Source organism: Semicossyphus pulcher, unplaced genomic scaffold (genome assembly GCF_022749685.1).
Source record: "Semicossyphus pulcher isolate SPU_LCO1_2020_fin unplaced genomic scaffold, fSemPul1.0.p SCAF_4, whole genome shotgun sequence".
NCBI lineage: Eukaryota > Metazoa > Chordata > Actinopteri > Labriformes > Labridae > Semicossyphus > Semicossyphus pulcher.
Window position 1 is genome coordinate 11,896,949 of NW_027211715.1, and position 17,183 is coordinate 11,914,131.

General features: G+C 39.5%; 1 protein-coding gene across 1 annotated transcript; it reads left to right on the forward strand.

Moving 5' to 3' along the window:
- Nucleotides 1-316: 316 nt before the first annotated feature.
- On the forward strand, nt 317-11,394 carry LOC138606931 (cytochrome P450 2J4-like). Its single transcript, XM_069679409.1, has 9 exons — nt 317-517; nt 743-905; nt 4,347-4,496; nt 4,877-5,037; nt 9,072-9,248; nt 9,346-9,484; nt 9,705-9,892; nt 10,052-10,193; nt 11,219-11,394. Exons 1-9 carry the CDS (start codon nt 317-319, stop codon nt 11,392-11,394), a joined length of 1,497 nt encoding a protein of 498 aa, XP_069535510.1.
- The last annotated feature ends 5,789 nt before the right edge of the window (nt 11,395-17,183 follow it).

A 17,183-nucleotide genomic window follows, 5' to 3' on the forward strand; every position in this document is an offset into this window, starting at 1 on the left:
TAATAAAATCAAATAATAAAATTCAATGTAATTCATTTGGATCTCAGTTATTTTGTTGTAAATCATAATGATGAAAAGGTCTTAACTGCCATGGTAAAGGTGTCTCAGAGCTGGAAATGTTATAAACAAATAAGGGCCCACACATACCTTTTCCTGTTTGTATACGTTGTGCTTTTATTTAGAAGGTTAGACAGGCAAACCGGAAGTCAATATAGTTATATAAGCTTTTGTTTCAACATTCTAAAGTCCAACAGAGATTCATCCAGTTGTTGTTGTAGCGCAGTTAATAGATAAGCCAGCACAAGTAAACTTACTCATGGAGACAATCGAAAGTTTGCTGGGTTTTGAGTGGATGGACGGCATAAGTATTTTGATATTTCTCTGTGTTTTTGTGTTGTTGGCTGATGTTTTGAAGAACAGAGTACCGACAAACTTTCCTCCTGGACCATGGGCTCTTCCATTGATTGGGGACCTTCATCGCATCGAACCCAGCAGGATCCACCTGCAGTTCACAGAGGTTTGTCGAGGCCTTACATAAGTCAAATAAAACACTGTGTCTACACTAGTCTGGTTTTTTTTCTCGGACATAAGTTGCAGGCAACTTAGTAAATTTATGAAATCATTAACTTGTATACCCGAGAAAGTGTTTCAGCTTTGGCGCTCTGAAGCCAGACTTATTTTTAGTTGACATCCTAAGACGGAATCAATACGTTATGAACCTCCACACCCTTACTCTGTTCAGTTTGCAGAGAAATATGGAAACATTTTCAGTCTTCGGCTCTTTGGTGGAAGGGTTGTTGTCATTAATGGCTACAAGCTTGTGAGGGAGGCCTTGGTCCATAGAGGAGAAGACTACATTGATCGCCCCGTCATACCACTTTTTGAAGCGACGGTTGGAAATAAAGGTAATGTGTGATGCATTGTGTGTAAAAAAAAAAAAAACGCTTGTTAGTATTAGGTTGGGTTAGTTTTATGAGACTGACACCATAAGGCATATTAGCATGTAGATGGTTCTAAGTTACACCATACTGTAAAATGTAAATGATCTCAAAGACAATAGTGATTGTGCTTAACTAATTTCAGCTTACTTTATTGACTCTACTACTTAAACATAGTTAAGATAACTTTCTGGTGAGGAAAGTAATTAAACTCTAACCTTTACTTAAAAGTATGAGCGGGGAGGAACCACACACAAAACCCGGAAAAACTCGACAGAACTCGGCGGCACTTGGCTGTTTTACACAAGCGCAGTTGACCACTGAAGACCAACGAAGAAGAAGACGTGTTTTGATTCTGAGGAGGGAGAAGCAAAGATACATTGCTCAGCCAAATTATGTGAAGGTAAGTTGCAGCTACGTAGCAAAATGTCAACTTTCACTGGCTTTCTACTTAGCAAACTTAGACGGTCTTTCACCATATTATTTATCCGATAGGCCCCATGTCCATATAGCGCCTTTACTGGCATAAAAGCGCCGTCAGGGTGCTGGGATGAAGCGCTTCGGTGAGAGAAAAAACGCTGCACGGGGATTTTGTTTTAATGACAACAGTAAGTGTAACTTACTACAGAGCTGACAAAAAGCTTAAAACGCGTACAACATTTACCAGCTACAGTCTGTGTCCGGCCGATCTGCTCCCACAAATGGGCTTTTCGTTCTGTATTGTGATACTGTTTGTTTTTCGTATGTAACAGCTCTGGGTAGGCAGAAACGGCTAAAACAAGTTGCTCCTCGATGTTTGGTAACCAGGGTGACGAGTGGCGGCCCATCTGATTGGTTGCCTGAAAAAAAGCTGCGGTGACGACACCAGCGCCTTTCAGAAAAGTTCAGAGATTTTCTACTTTCTTAAGGCCAGCCAATGAAAGCTAAAGCTAACAAGCCCTTCAGTTTAGGGCTGCGTACGTTATCGTTTAAAAAATTGCGATTGAAGTAATGTTCACTCTGAAAGCCAGTGCAACACTAGTTTTCTGCCTAGTATGACCTACTGTTTTGTTATTCTTTAATGTAGATCAAACATAACTATATCTTAAAGCTTTATTTTTCCTACTTTTCCTTTAGATTCTGGCAGACTTCTGTTGTTTATCAAGCAAAAACCTGAAAATAGAGTTCGACAGAGAACTCGACAAATACACTCCTCCCTTCTTTGAGATTTTCAAGTCCAAGGGGGGAAGTGTCGGCCAGAAACCTAAGGAGTATCTGCAACAAGTCACACCAGGGGTAAGTTTCTCAGACACAAAATAATACATTTTTTATTATGCGGGGAACAAAATAGTGCAACCACATTGTGTACGCAGAGCTAATTGATTGCCCTTCACCACTTAGTAGTAGTGATGTGTGTTTGAAATGATTTTTCAGAGTACAGATGTTATGGGGAAGCGGATCCACGGTGGCCTCCCTGTCATCCTCGGAGATGAGAACACTGCCTTCTTCAGGATATGCTTTGTAAGTAGCCTTTAGTCCTGACCCCTGATTATTGAATTCCACACCACAGGATGCCCTATCTATGTAATGCTGCTCCTTATGTTAATTTGATATCTTTTAGTATTACTTGCTTCTCTTCCACTCAGTACTTTCTTGTTTGGTGTACTGATCACCTATTCCTGATCAGGACCCCTTTAAGTGGTATCTGCTGTCTTTCCAAAGGGTCCAGTCGCAGATCCAACAAACAACAGGCAAACGCCTTTGGCTAAGTAACAGTACATTATTTTGTGCCTGTTAGTGGCTGTTTTGTGTTTTGTACCATAGAAATGCAAGGTGACATTTGACATTTTATTGTGGTTTTAATGCTGCTATTGTTGTTAGGACTGCGATGACCCTCTGAACATGTCCACACCTCCATCGGGATCCTGACACTGCTTCCTGAAGATAGCCTGGCTTCTCCTGACTCACAGCACCTTGAGGCTTCAGGTATACTGCAATCATTTTGGAAGGAACAGTAGTGATGGACAGGCTTGAAAATCTTCCGCTTGCCACGTACCCACTCTTTGGACTTATTTACGCCCTGAATTTGGAGTACCCTCAACAACTGAAGAACACCTTTGAATTTTAAGAGTGCTTCTCTCACTTGGTCATAAATCCCTTAAACCAAAAAAAAATGCAAAGATGCAGTGAGTAAATGTATTCACAATGTGAATGAGACATGGCATGTTTGATCACGCTGAGATCTTTACCCTTCTATCTCCAATGGAACTCTTTACTAGTACTGGAAAAGTGATGTTTTTGCCTTTGGTCCTGTAGCCGAATGGACTATTGAGTTTGTTTCTCTAGAGTTTGTTACACCAATGGAGATATTCAAAATGTTAACACTATGCTCACCAAAGCTCTTTGATTTTCTAAGAGGAATTTTATGTCAAGATTACACATATTGATTAAGACATATTGTGGGTTACAAAATGTTTTTCTATAATAATTTGATAGCTTGGTAGGCAGCAGTTTGAGTTCATTCTAGGATTTGAATACAAAAACCTGATTAAAACAGAAAAGAAAATTATTGTCTTGCGTACGTAAAAAAGGGCATTGTTGTTAAAAACAATCTTCACATTAACAATAGTGTATGTTCATTATTCTTGAAATAGTCTGCATTCCAAAAAATGCATTTTCCCTTCAATTGTTTACATATTGAGACTGCCTTCCAATTTTTTGTACTATTGTACTGTACTGTAATTTAATGACATCATTTGGCAGCAAGTCAAGTATTTTGAGTACCAAATTTGAAGTCTGACAACATGCCTGAAAAGAGAACCAGAATTCAAAAAGAAGCATGTTTTTCTTTCAGAACAAATAAATGCTTAAAGTTTTCCTTCAAACTGTTAATTCAGCTTACTTGAAAATGTTAAGGCAATCTGTTTCCTGATATTTTCCTAGTAGTGTGAATGCTTAGACTTTTAAGAATAACTTTCTTTTATGAGTACTGCTTACTATAATAACTCAGATCTTTAAGTTCTGAACTTTTATTATGTAGTTCTGCTTACTGAACATAACTCAGATCTTGAACTTACATGAACTTATATTTTATAGTTCTGCTTACTTAACATAACTCAAATCTTTAAGTTACCTGAACTTATATTTTATAGTTCTGCTTACTTAACATAACTCAGATCTTTAAGTTGTCTAAACTTACATTATATAGTCAACCAAATTAATGATTTTGAGTTACCTAAACTTTCATAACATGAGTTGACTCAATAGAGTTATTTTAAGTTCTATCAAATAAAAATTAATGATCTACTTTACTTGGAAATTTTGAGGCAATCAGTTTCCTGACTTTTTTTTTAAGTAAAGACAACTTCTAACAATTTACATTGCAGTTTAAATAATATAAAGCCTGATGCTGTTTCGTGTTTCTGTTAGGTCTGGTGATGTCAAAAGGCAATCCATGGAAGCAACAGAGGAGATTTGCTCTTCATACACTCAGAAACTTTGGTGTGGGCAAGAAGACCCTGGAGCCATCCATCCAGCAGGAGTGCCAATATCTCACTGAGGCTTTTGCCACTCACCAAGGTGCTAAACAAATCTCAATTTTTCAACAAGCACCGTGTAGCAAGCTCTACGTTCGTAACAAGTTACTAGGCAGTAGAGTTTTTACTATGACACTTTTGAAAATGTTTATTACTTAAAGATGTGATTTGCCTTCCCCTTTAACTTTGACACACAGAAGCATGCACCAACATCATGCAGCATTGGACTATAACCCTCACAGCATGTACTAGTGACTCTGATTCCCTGCTTTGTTATCTAAAAGACCACACCTGTTTACTTAATTTTGGCAGTGGATGACATTTAGTATATATAGTAACTGAGGCCAACCTTTTAATCATCCATGATCACGATCATAAAACATTAATATTTTGTCGTATCTACATTTTCTCTTAACTTTACAGGTCAGCCTTTTAATGCCCAGCCACTGATAAACAACGCTGTGTCCAACGTCATCTGCTGCCTGGTGTTCGGGGAACGTTTTGAGTACACTGATAAGCAGTACCAGAGAATTCTTCAGAACTTCAATGACATTGTGCAATTACAGGGAACTTTGGGTGTACAGGTGAGCCTCCTTTCTAAACAAGATGCAGAACTCAGTAATCTGTTTTGAATTCTGTTTAACCATGCAAGACTTCATAAATCAAAAGGTTGTTTAATAACCTTTTGTAAATGAGTTTATAAACCACATAATCAACATGACCTTAAATGAAACAAACATAAAAATTCATTAAATAAGATACCAGTTCAACCTGAGTCGGAAGAAGAACTCTGGTCATTTACTTAAGTAAAAGTTTTAGTACAACAATGTAAAAATACTGCATCACATCTAAAATCCCTGCACTTAAAGTCTTACTTTGGTTAAAAAGAAGTAAAGAAGTATTATTACCAATTGCCCTACAGGTTACGGGCCAGAAAGAAAAGTCTGTCTACACTGTCAGGTTTTAAATCTGCTCTGTGACAGGTCTCAATGTTCCCTCCTGTTCTAGTGAACATTATATGTGATGAGTCCTATTGATCCTCATCCTGTAGAATATGTCAAAGGCATGGAAAGTAAAGTACGGCAACACCTCCGGTATGCTTTTTCAAAGTAGAAGCCCAATCTTGCATTATGGCTCCCCTTGTTTTTACACAATGCGTTTATTTTGATGTGTGTCCTGGTATATAACTCTGGTTCTCTCTCTGTCTCTCTCTCTCCCACTACTGGGTTTTCCATCACCCAGTAGTGGTTGGTCTGACAGAGAGGGTAGGGGGAGTTAAGCGGCTGTTTTTCCAATCTCTGCAAGTGTTGCGAGTAAACAGTAATCTACTACTAACTCAAAAATAATTGAAAATCCAAAGAAAAAGAAACACATTTGACGCTCAGATGAAGGCAAACAGTCTAAACAGGAAAGCAACCGTCAACGTGGAAAATCAGTTAGAGTTACAACCATGACAAAGGGAAACAGCCGTGAACATGTAGATATGAGAGGCGTGCACCTTTGCAGTTATCATTTATGGCCAGCAGGTGTCGCTAGAGTGAATAAAGCAGAAATGTTCTAGATTATATCTTTAAGGTCCCGTTTCAAATGTTAATAAGATCTTTTTCTAAAAAGCCAGCGAAACCTCTATAAACCCCCAAACTACCCCTGGATATGGCAAACAGCCAGGTGAAGTGACGAGGGATTAATGTATTTTTTTTTACGTTTATCGATTATTATTTAGAGTTGAGCAGACACCTCTTCATGATTTTCTGTATGTAAAAAACCTTGTTACGGCCACAACAAAGGAAATGTTTGGCTCACCATGTGACCAGCAACATATGAAGAACAGGACCCCATAACCAAGTCTGACTCGAGGTGAACAATGTGCAAAGGCACATCAAGGTACTGCATGCCAAACTCACGTACCAGGACACCGGAATCCACAGCAGATTTCTCAGACAGAGGCAACACATAACTTAGAATAAAAGACTGCGACGCCGCTGTATCCCTCAAAATAGTAACTGGAACTTTGTCACCCTCCCCAGTTAAGGACACAAACCCCTCCATAAGAAATGGAGCAAAAACTTCAAGCTCAGATTCTCTGGAAACAGAAGCCAGCTCTGCAGAATTAACGTTAGAGGTTTTAACAAAAACAACAGACTTCACAGGCTCCTTATCCTTTTGCAAAGCATGACAATTTGCAACTATATGACCGTGTTTCTTGCAATAGAAACACACTGGGCTCTCCCTAGTTCCCCAGTCCTCCCTTGTAGGCTTCCCCTCTAAACTACTGGGCATACTGGACTCAGATGGCATGACAGAGGCACTTGAACCTTATTTAACCTTGTTATCATTAAACCGTGCTTGTACAACAGACCTCTCACCAAAGACAGACTTATGAGTGAGTACATATTCATCAGAAAGAATAGCAGCATCAGACAACTTTGCAGCTTTCTGCTCATTCAGATATGTGGAAACTCTCTCAGGCAAGCAGTTTTTAAACTCCTCTAAAAGCACCAAGGCTCTAAGATCATCCAAAGTTTTGACCCCTTGCGCTGAACACCACCGATCAAATAATGCCTCCTTTTCACGAGCAAACTCAAAATACGTTTGAGCTTCATGCTTCTTATACTTCCGCAACTTTGCCGATAAGACTCAGGCACAAGCTCATAAGCTCTCAGAATACCAGCTTTAACCTGTTCATAATCAAGACTACTCTCAGGAGATAACGCTGCGTAAACATCCTGTGCTTTGCCGGTGAGCACGCACTGAAGTAAAAGTGTCCACACATGTTTAGGCCATTTTAATGTTGATGCCACACGCTCAAAGATAATGAAATATTTATCAACATCTTTCTCACGAAATACTGGTACAAGACGAATATTTCTACTCTACTACAAAATCAGGTAAATACTGAGATGACAGCTGCGGAGACCATGAAGACTTTAAGTTCAAATTCTTTTAAACGCAACACACGCTTGGTCTCTTCTTCAAGCTTTCATATCTCAAAACCAGAATCAATTTCTTTCTCCTTAAGATCCAGCCAACGCAACTCTAATTCAAGCTCCTTCAGCCTCACCTGTTCAGCTGAACCTACCTCCTCAGCTTTCTGAGAAGTAACCACACCCACATCAGCTGATAATCCCTGCTCCACCAAAGCGGACATCAGCTGATCCCTTATCACCTGTTTCTTTCCTTGTTTACTGACTGAAATGTCTAACTTTTCTGCAATGAGTTTTAGATTTAGATTAGGAGTGAGGAAGTCTGGGCCAACCACACAATGGGCCGTAGGACCCAGCTCTTCCTAGTAAAAGTTCTAAGTAAACTAAACTGGAAATGAAGCCGCGAAAACTAGACTACCAGACCTCCAGCATCAAAAGGAAAAGAAAAACCCAAAGTAACTTAGGTTCTAAACTAGCATGGTGTGCAGGCATGCAGGATCAGGGAGAGAGACTGAGCTCCTGTTCCCGCCTGCCTTATATAGGAGGGGCAGGGCTGACAGCAAGGGGCAGAGCCAACAGCAATCAAGCCACCTGAGGGAAAGAAAGCAGAAGGGGGAGCGCGTAACAACCTAAATGACATTTATAAAGCGAACATATTCAGATTGTTTATGGCTTTACTTAAAGTAAAACTCTTGTAGAAAGACAGCCTAGCTGAAGTCGCAGCCGACATGCACCCGGTGTGAACACCTTGACTTCACAAGCCAAAACTTCTCCAAAGTACTCAAGTTGAGTGGCATTTCTTGTAGACTATGTTTTCGCCCTGCTTGGAGCTGGTAGGCACTGTATTTCCTTCAGTGTTGCTGTCACTCATTTTGGCTGTATTTCCACTCTGCTCCAAAAGTTAAGCCTGCCTACCTCTATCCCTGCAAAATGACTGGCTGTTCGTCTGTTATCCATGCAAAAGTCCATAACAAATGCAACAACAGAATAGCGCTGCAAATGAAAAAAAAACATGCTGTGTAAGCTAGCAGCATGCAGCTAGCATGTTTTTTAATTTGCTGCGTGTCTCTGTCGTTGCATGTTTTTTGAATTTACATCGTTTCTGAATTTGCAGCTTGTGTCTTCCAATGGAAATAGTTTGGGTCTTTACAGCGGGATTGCACTTGTGGTACATGGTACATTATGGCTGTCTCCCCATCATGATTGTTGTGACCAAATAAGCTTAATAGGGTGAAAGTCAATACGCTTAGCCCTCGTCTCTGCAGGAAAAATCCTACATCAATCCTGACAATGATACCTGCTTATTGTATTAAAACTAAAAAAAAAAATATCATGATGTATTTACTTAAAAACAAAAGTGATGATGGGACTAGTGAATTTCCCTTTGGGGATCAATAAAGTGATTGTTATTGTTAAAAACAAAAATGAGTGAAGGCAAGTGAGCTACAGAGACCACACCAGTGTTTGAACCAGGCTTTTCACATTTGTTTTTTGTAAAGTTGGGCACTTTATCTCGAGTCTCTGTGGGGATTGACTCACTATTGGAGCCAGCCTCAAGTGGTTTTTCAAGGAACTGCAGTTTGTACAACTTCCATGTTGCTTCTTATTTTTAGCTCTTAACCTGTGTCTCTGTTCAAATGTTTTATTATGGACTGATTCTCAGGTAATCGGGTAACTGTCTTTGTGCTCTGTAGATCTATAACACATTGCCCTGGCTGATGAAGTGGCTGCCTGGAACTCACAAGAAGATGGTCACAAAAGTACAAAACATAATTGACTTTGTGGAAATCAAGATCAAAGAACACAGAGAAAGCTTTGACCCCTCCTCACCAAGAGACTACATCGACTGCTTCCTCACAGAAATGGGAGAGGTAAAAGTGTTGATGTGTGTGTATTGTGTGTTCTCTTTATGGTTTCTAATGAAATATGTTAACAGATACTAGTAACTGTCTTCTGTGTTATTGATAGGCGGAGGACAAAGATTCTGGTTTTGATTTCGGGAATTTGTGTTATTGCACTCTGGACCTGTTTTTTGCTGGAACTGAAACTACTACCACTACTTTACACTGGGGACTGCTATACATGATCTACTACCCTCAAATACAAGGTTTGTGTGTGTGTGTGTGTGTGTGTGAGTAATATTTGACCCAACCCATGCCGTCTCACAAGTGAAGTTCTGTCAATTTCAGATACCCTCAAATTAGAGTTTTATCTTTTACCATCTATCCTTAGACCCTTTATACTGAAAATGTGTTGTGTCATAGTTTCCCATCCGTTGTCTATGTAGTACAGTGACTCACATTTTTCTCTGTTTTTACTACATACAGAGAAAGTCCAGGCTGAGATAGATACCACTGTTGGTTCATCCAGAGTGCCCTCCCTGAATGACAGAGAAAACATGCCCTATACCAATGCAGTCATCCATGAAATCCAGAGAATGGCAGACATCGTCCCCCTTAATCTGTTCCACATGGCAGCCAAGGACACAACACTTGACAAATATATAATACCAAAGGTACGTGATGCACATGTTTCAAAACTGCTTCCTTTTTTGGGGGGCCGGTGCTTTGAATTCAGATCTATTTTTACCATTATAAATCATAGTTCAAAACCTTAACTCATAGTTGATAGATACAAGTTTGAATTACTTGTATAACTAATACAATTTCCTCAGGGGACCATAATCATGCCAACACTGAACTCGGTTTTGCATGATGAGTCAATGTGGGAAACTCCACACTCCTTCAACCCGCAACATTTTCTTGATCAAGATGGCCAGTTTAGGAGGAGAGAGGCCTTCCTTCCTTTTTCAGCAGGTTAGTCAGTATTTACAACCATAAACTGTTTATAAAAATTGGTCAAAGCCATCATGAACCATTGTTTCTTGGACAGCCGTTTTGATGCCTACAGTTTGGCAGTTGAAATGTTGTTTGTTTGAAGCAAGAAGTAACCATATTTGGACAAGAGGGTGGAGCTGGAAAGTATCAAAGGGTTGGCAAACACAAAGCTATAAGAGTTTTACAGAGTATGCCAAAGCTTATTAATTTACTGCCAGAAAATGTACTATTTTCATTGATGGAAGTAAGACAGGTACAGCGTTTGCATATGTTTACTTACCACCCTATTTTTTACCTTTTACTTACATTTATTTACTTATTTGTGGGGATTGCTGACAACACACTCACTTGCATACATGTCGGTGAGAGTTGGCAGCTGTAAAGAAAAGCCTTCTCATAACTATGGCTGAAAGCAACCACAGTACAATAAACCACAAGTCAATCCAAATGGCTGTTATTAGCATTAAAGTTCTAACAAATGTATCTACGCCACAAACGCGTCCCTCAGGTAAAGTTCAGATATTGGAATCAGAAGAGGTGACACCGAGCAGGTAGCAGCATCTTTCTGTAACTAAAAGCAGCCATGTTATATGCATAAATTGAAACCATTGTATAATTTAAGAGTGCGTCCCCATACAGATGTATGTATATGAATGGGGAAATGAGCTATAAAGTCTGTAAACATGTTTAATTCTGCTGCATTTTAATCTGGGGTCTCTATGGGGATTGTCTTTCTTTAGATTCAGGTTTTAGGTGCCATTTGAGAAACTACAGTTTTTGTCACTGTCACATTGGCTTAATTTTTCAGCCCAAGAGGTTTGCTGCTTGGTTACAACTTTATTGAACCCAATTATATTTTGTAAACCAAGAAAAGCAGCATCATTTTCTTGTCTGTCTACTGTATTTGGGACGGCTTGTTTCACACTGAGTTACAGAAGTATTACACTGTCAAGGTGACTCAAAAAAAAAGTGTGAATACAACATGTTGATCTGTGTATTCTCAGGTAAGCGTGTGTGTATCGGGGAGCAGCTGGCCAGGATGGAATTATTCCTGTTCTTTACCTCCCTTCTTCAGAGGTTTTCTTTGTCTGCATGTGATGGAGAGCAGCCCAGTCTGGAGTTCAATTTGGGGGGCACTCGCTGTCCCAAACCATACCGCCTCTGTGCTGTACCACGATGAACCGATAATTGTCCCTAACAGAACCAAGTTTGTTTGAAGGAAATTTTCAATAAAGGATTTCATTTACATATGGTGTCTTCAGCATCTGTCACCTATCACATGAAGTTTCTAGAATCTATTGTTCTTAAATTTTCTTGAATTGATTTCATATTTGGTGTGTAAATGCTACACAAATAAAGCAAACTGTAAATTTAGGCCTGTCTTGATGAAAATGAAAATGCAAACCCTGTAACTTCTGGTCGTTCCACTTTTTCAAGAGTGTCCTGGCCAAGACAGGCAGCAGTCCATTTAACAAAGTCTCTAAAAACAATGAGCAGCCATACATAAAAATGTAAGACAGGATACATACATGACTATAATACAATTAAAGACGTTATATATTAAGTGACACCAGTCAAGCTTTGTTTAAATCGACCACAATCATAAATATATCAAGCTGTACATCTACAGCCAGATGTGCCTGTCTCAAAGTTATTCAAGATCCCCTTAAAATATTAAAAATATAACTTCTGGATTGAAAATATCTTCCAAGATATCTTATTAAATCAAATGTTACAATTGTGTGCAATAAATGTTCATCTCAGTGACAATAAAGGCTTTCTGATACTGATTCTGCTTTCTGATTCAGTTGGAACATTTAATAAAGAAATAATATAGAAATGCCTAACGAGGGACGGGGTGGCAAATTAGCCTCGGTTAGAAACCCTATATGCAATACATATGTCTCATGTTACTGTAACCTGTCACAATGGTTTTGCATTGTCCCTGACAAATAAACTAATAAATAAAAAAAATAAAAAATGATAGAAAAGTCTTAACTGCCATGGTGTCTTTGAACTGTAAATATATAACTTAGTGCAAACGCGTCCACATGCTTTTTCCTGTGTGCATGCATTGTGCTTTTATTTTTAAGGTTAGTCAAATAAACCGGAAATCTTAATTTAATATTAAACTTTTTTTACAATGTGTTTCAGTCTACTTGCCCAACTGAGCTTTGTCCAGTTGTTGTAGTGCAGTTAATAGATAAGCTAGCACAAGTAAAAACTTACTCATGGATACCATCAAAAGTTTGCTCGGGTTTGAGTGGATGGATGGCATAAGTATTTTATTATTTCTCTGTATTTTTGTGTTTTTGGCTGATGTTTTGAAGAACAGAGTACCGACAAACTTCCCCCCTGGACCATGGCCCCTTCCATTGATTGGGGACCTTTATTGCATCGAACCCAGCAGGATCCACCTGCAGTTCACAGAGGTTTGTAGAGGCCTTTAATGTAATGTTAGATCCGTTCAGTCAAATAAATTGTCTGTGGCAGCTTTTTGTTTTTTAAAACACCCTCTGTCAGACAACAGTTGCAGTTAACTTGGTAAACTGAGGAACACCCTCTCATGTACAATTTTGTCTCAGACTTTTACAAATAACTATTACTTAGCAAAGTTAACATTGTGTAGCACCTTCTGTATTTTGAAATAATTTAATTAATAAATATGTACACCGAAGCAAAAGCCGAGAAGAGAAAGGAACAGTTCAGATTTGCTATTTAACAGTTGCAGGGAACTTGGTAAATTTAGGCAATCATTAACTTAAATACAAGAGAATGGAATGGAAGCACATTCAACCACACTGGTGTGATTTACTCAGGATAAAATATTAATTGTATTATCTAACCAACTTGAACTTATATTAAAAGTTGGATGATGTAGCAGGGTTAGGGTTAGGGTTAGTTTATACTTCAAATTTTACCTATGATACACTTTGGTAAGGTAAACCGACATGACTTATCAGTAGATTGTACACAAGCCTGATAACTCTTCATCGTTTAGGTCTCTTGTAGCCCCACAATAAATTTAAGTGGATCAATCAATGCCCTAGGAGAAGTTAAAGTATGATCCCTGGAAATGGTGCAAAATACCCTCGTATTTGACAATAATATTAATAATAAACAGCTGACTTCCTGATGGGTTTACGATATGGATCCAAGAGACATTTTTGTTGTTCACGTCAATTTTAGGTTGAATGTGCTGCGGGAGCTGAATTTTTCGAAATATTGTAGAGGGTGCTACTGAGCCCCTTGCCACGCCTGCACACAAAAACCATACCAGTCTTCTAACTTACCTACTGGGGTCATGTCTATCAAGTTTCTTAGCTGTACACAGGGCTTGACATTGGCACCCACCAACCCGCCAGATGCAGGTAGAACTAGGCAGTGACAGGGAACTTACTCACTTTCCCAGCCACAATGTTAATGTTATAGAGACTGTGTCTGCCCCCCAACCAAGACCTTTTATTACAGTTAATTCAAACTTAAATAAAAAAGGAGTAAATCAAAAAAAGTAATACAAATAAAAACAACAACCGAAGTTATGCCAAAAAATATGAGAATTAAATGTGGTCTGTTAAATATCAGATCACTGTCATCTAAAGCTAGTGAACGATCTGATATCAGATTATCATATTGATTTACTCTCTTTAACTGAGACTTGGTTGTGTCAGGAAGAATATGTCAGCTTAAATGAATCCACTCCTCCCAGTCATCTTAATACTCATATTCCTCGAGACACTGGTCGAGGTGGTGGAGTGGCAGCTATTTTCAGTTCTAGTCTTCTAATCAACCCTAGACCAAAACTTAGTTTCTCCTCTTTTGAAAGCCTTGTTCTGAGTTTTTCACACCCAGCTTGGAAACTTTACAGCCCGTTTTATTTGTGATAGTATACCGCCCTCCTGGCCCATACTCTGATTTTCTAACTGAATTCTCAGAGTTTTTATCAGATTTAGTCCTGAGTTCAGATAAAATAATTATTGTAGGGGACTTCAATATTCATGTAGATGTTGATAATGATGTTCTTAGCATGGCATTTATGTCACTTTTGGACTCTATTGGTTTCACTCAAAGTGTAAACCAGCCTACTCACCGCTTTAACCACACCCTCGACCTTGCTCAAGCTTATGGCCTTGAAACCGAAAACTTAATTGTCTTCCCACAAAATCCTCTTTTATCAGATCACTATTTAGTAACATTCAATGTCCTATTAACCGACTTAACTCTCCAGTTAACAAAAATGTAAAAAGATGTTTGTCTGATAGGACTGTAGCTAAATTTAAGGAAGCAATTCCAGCTGCTATTAATTCTTTACCACATCTGTTTACTACAGAAAGCTCTTATGCTAATGTTAGTCCCTCTGAGCTTGATCAGTTTGTTGATAGTATTGCAGGTTTGGTGAGAAGTACTCTAGATTCGATTGCCCCCTTAAAAAAGAAGATTATCAAACGACAGAGGCTAGCTCCATGGTATGACTCAGAAACTCGTAACTTGAAGCAAATGTCGCATAAATTTGAAAGAATGTGGCGATCCACCAAAACAGAAGAGTCTCGTTTACTCTGGCAAAATCTCTCTCTCTCTCTCTCTCTCTCTCTCTCTCTCTGTCATGCAGCTCATTAACTAGGTATCTTCTGGTCCCATTAACATTACTAACCCTATATCTTCCCGGGAGTTCTTGTGCTCCCTTGTCTTGTAGGTTCCTGGGGATAGTTGCTGCAGACCACCTGCTGCTGTGGACCTGCTCGACGGCAACATCTACTAACAGCAGTCTTCCCCATAGTATCATTATTGTTGCTGCTAATGCTAATAGTAGACCTGTTGACTTCAACTGTTACAATTACAGCCTTTATCATTACTATGCTCCTCTTGCTAATTTAATATTTGCTAATCTTCACACTAGTGTACCACTATTATCGGCATTGTAACCACAAGTATGTATTCCCTGTTTATGTAACAAGGACATATGTTGTTGTTGCTCTCTTCGCCTGTCTCTATCCTGCATCTCCTTCTATCCCATTTTTTCAGCCCATCCAGTCGAGGCAGACGGCTGTTCAACATGAGTCTGGTTCTGCTCGAGGTTTCTGCCTGTTGAAAGGAAGTTTTTCCTTGCCAATGTGCCAAATGTTGCTAAGTGCTCCAGCTGACTGGACACTGATGAAAAGGAGGGAGGTGACTGGGGTGGAGGAGGGTCGCAGAAATCGTCTGAAACGATGAGCAGACTGCGGAAGAGATAGGAGCAGATTTGAAGTTTGACAGCAGTAAGATGATTGGTTCACAGACGTCTGGTCTAACTCTGGTTGGTTAATACTTAAATGGAAACGCCCATAATCAGCTGATCACGAAACAGGAACAGAGAGGGGAAAGAGAGAGAGCGTAGCATGAATGAAGTTAATGATGAATGAATGAATGAGAACAGTCTTCCTGCTTGAACTTAATACGTTTGAACAATTATTTATTTACAAGTTGAAATGAAATGTGCAAAGTCTTTGGCAATTAGACTCCACCATGATGTCATCGTATGCTGGAGGGGTGTAGAGGCCGAGAGCAGGATAGGATATCCCCCAAAACAATGAGAAGAAATAACAGGAAGCATATACTCACTTTTGATGAAGCAGGCCTTACCTTACCGGGTTGTAACGGGATTCTAAAAAGAGTTAAAGAATTAAGCACAGAGAGCGTGAATAATTGATATGGATTATGAAACAATAATAAGACATTTACATTCACATTAATAGCCAGCAATTGGCCGTGCAAGAGTGAGATCACAAGACATGAAGCCAGCGATTGGCCGTGCATGAGTGAGGTCATGAGACCTTGGCCAGCGATTGACCGTGCATGATGAGGTCACGATAGACCTGGACCAGCGATTGGCCTTGCATGATGAGGTCACTATAGACCTATGTGAGGTGTATGCTGGTCCGATGACCTGATCGCGCCACTAAGGCTGAGTGTTAAAGGTCATATGACCCTAAGCTGACGGTGGCCGAATAGCCCATACGTGAGGTGCGTGATGAAACCTATATGATCTACGTGTTTTAACCAAGTGTATGGTGCGTGTATGTGCCCTCCCCCGCCATGAGACCTTGTGACATGACGCAACCTTGAACCTCCACCCATTAGCAACACCGCACATACCATCACCACCAGTTACATGAAAAGCTTACCAGAATTCAGGGTTTCAGAGATCTTTGATTTGCAAGAACGGTGCCGATATCAGGGCAAATATAAGATGTGGAGGCCGAGGAAGACCAACGCCCAAGTTGTTGCAGAGAGGATGATGAGATGCCTTGATTGACAGCAGTAGTGGCAGCACCTATTCTGAAAGAATGCCCTGAATAATGCTGGGGGAATAAATTGATTTTGAGGAGCACTTGTTTTAGATGAGAATTAAACCAAGATTTTGAAAGAGGGGAGTTCCCAGGTGTTAGAAATAGAGGAGACTTGGCGTTAGTAGGGGGTCTGACTAAAAGGTATTTAATCAAGGATATAAAGGGGCAAAAGAGTGTTCCTGTGCGAGCCACAGCTACTGAACAGGACCCATTACATTTAGTATCCTTAAGATCTACACAATAGTGACTAGAATGAAAGGCTAAATCAGAGAAAGAAATATTCCTATTGGGATTGAATGATTGAGAGGAAGTTGTAGTGAATTCACCAGCTCTGAGAAATGCATAAAAAGCCATGGAAAATACTGCCTCAAGCAGAGCGTCAATGTAAGGAAATAAGAACCCTTTTCTAAGTACGGATATCATGCTATGAAGAACAGACAGAGTAATAGGCCCCCTGCGGTCTGCAACAGGAGGGGAGACTTTAGCAATGCCCTTTAACAAAATTTTAATAGCAGGATTCGAAAAAAACTAGGAAAAGAGGGATCATAACATCTGACATTAAACTGGATTCCTGCAAGTAATCCTCTAATGTACTGAGGTTTAAAATGTCTAACATCCATACAATAGCCTATGAAAGCATATA

Coding starts and splice junctions, on each gene's coding strand:
- LOC138606931 (XM_069679409.1), top strand. CDS start 317: ATGGAGACAATCGAAAGTTTGCTGGGTTTTGAGTGGATGGACGGCATA. Junction 4,497..4,876: donor GGCTTTTGCCACTCACCAAG/GTGCTAAACAAA, acceptor TTAACTTTACAG/GTCAGCCTTTTAATGCCCAG. Junction 5,038..9,071: donor AGGGAACTTTGGGTGTACAG/GTGAGCCTCCTT, acceptor TGTGCTCTGTAG/ATCTATAACACATTGCCCTG.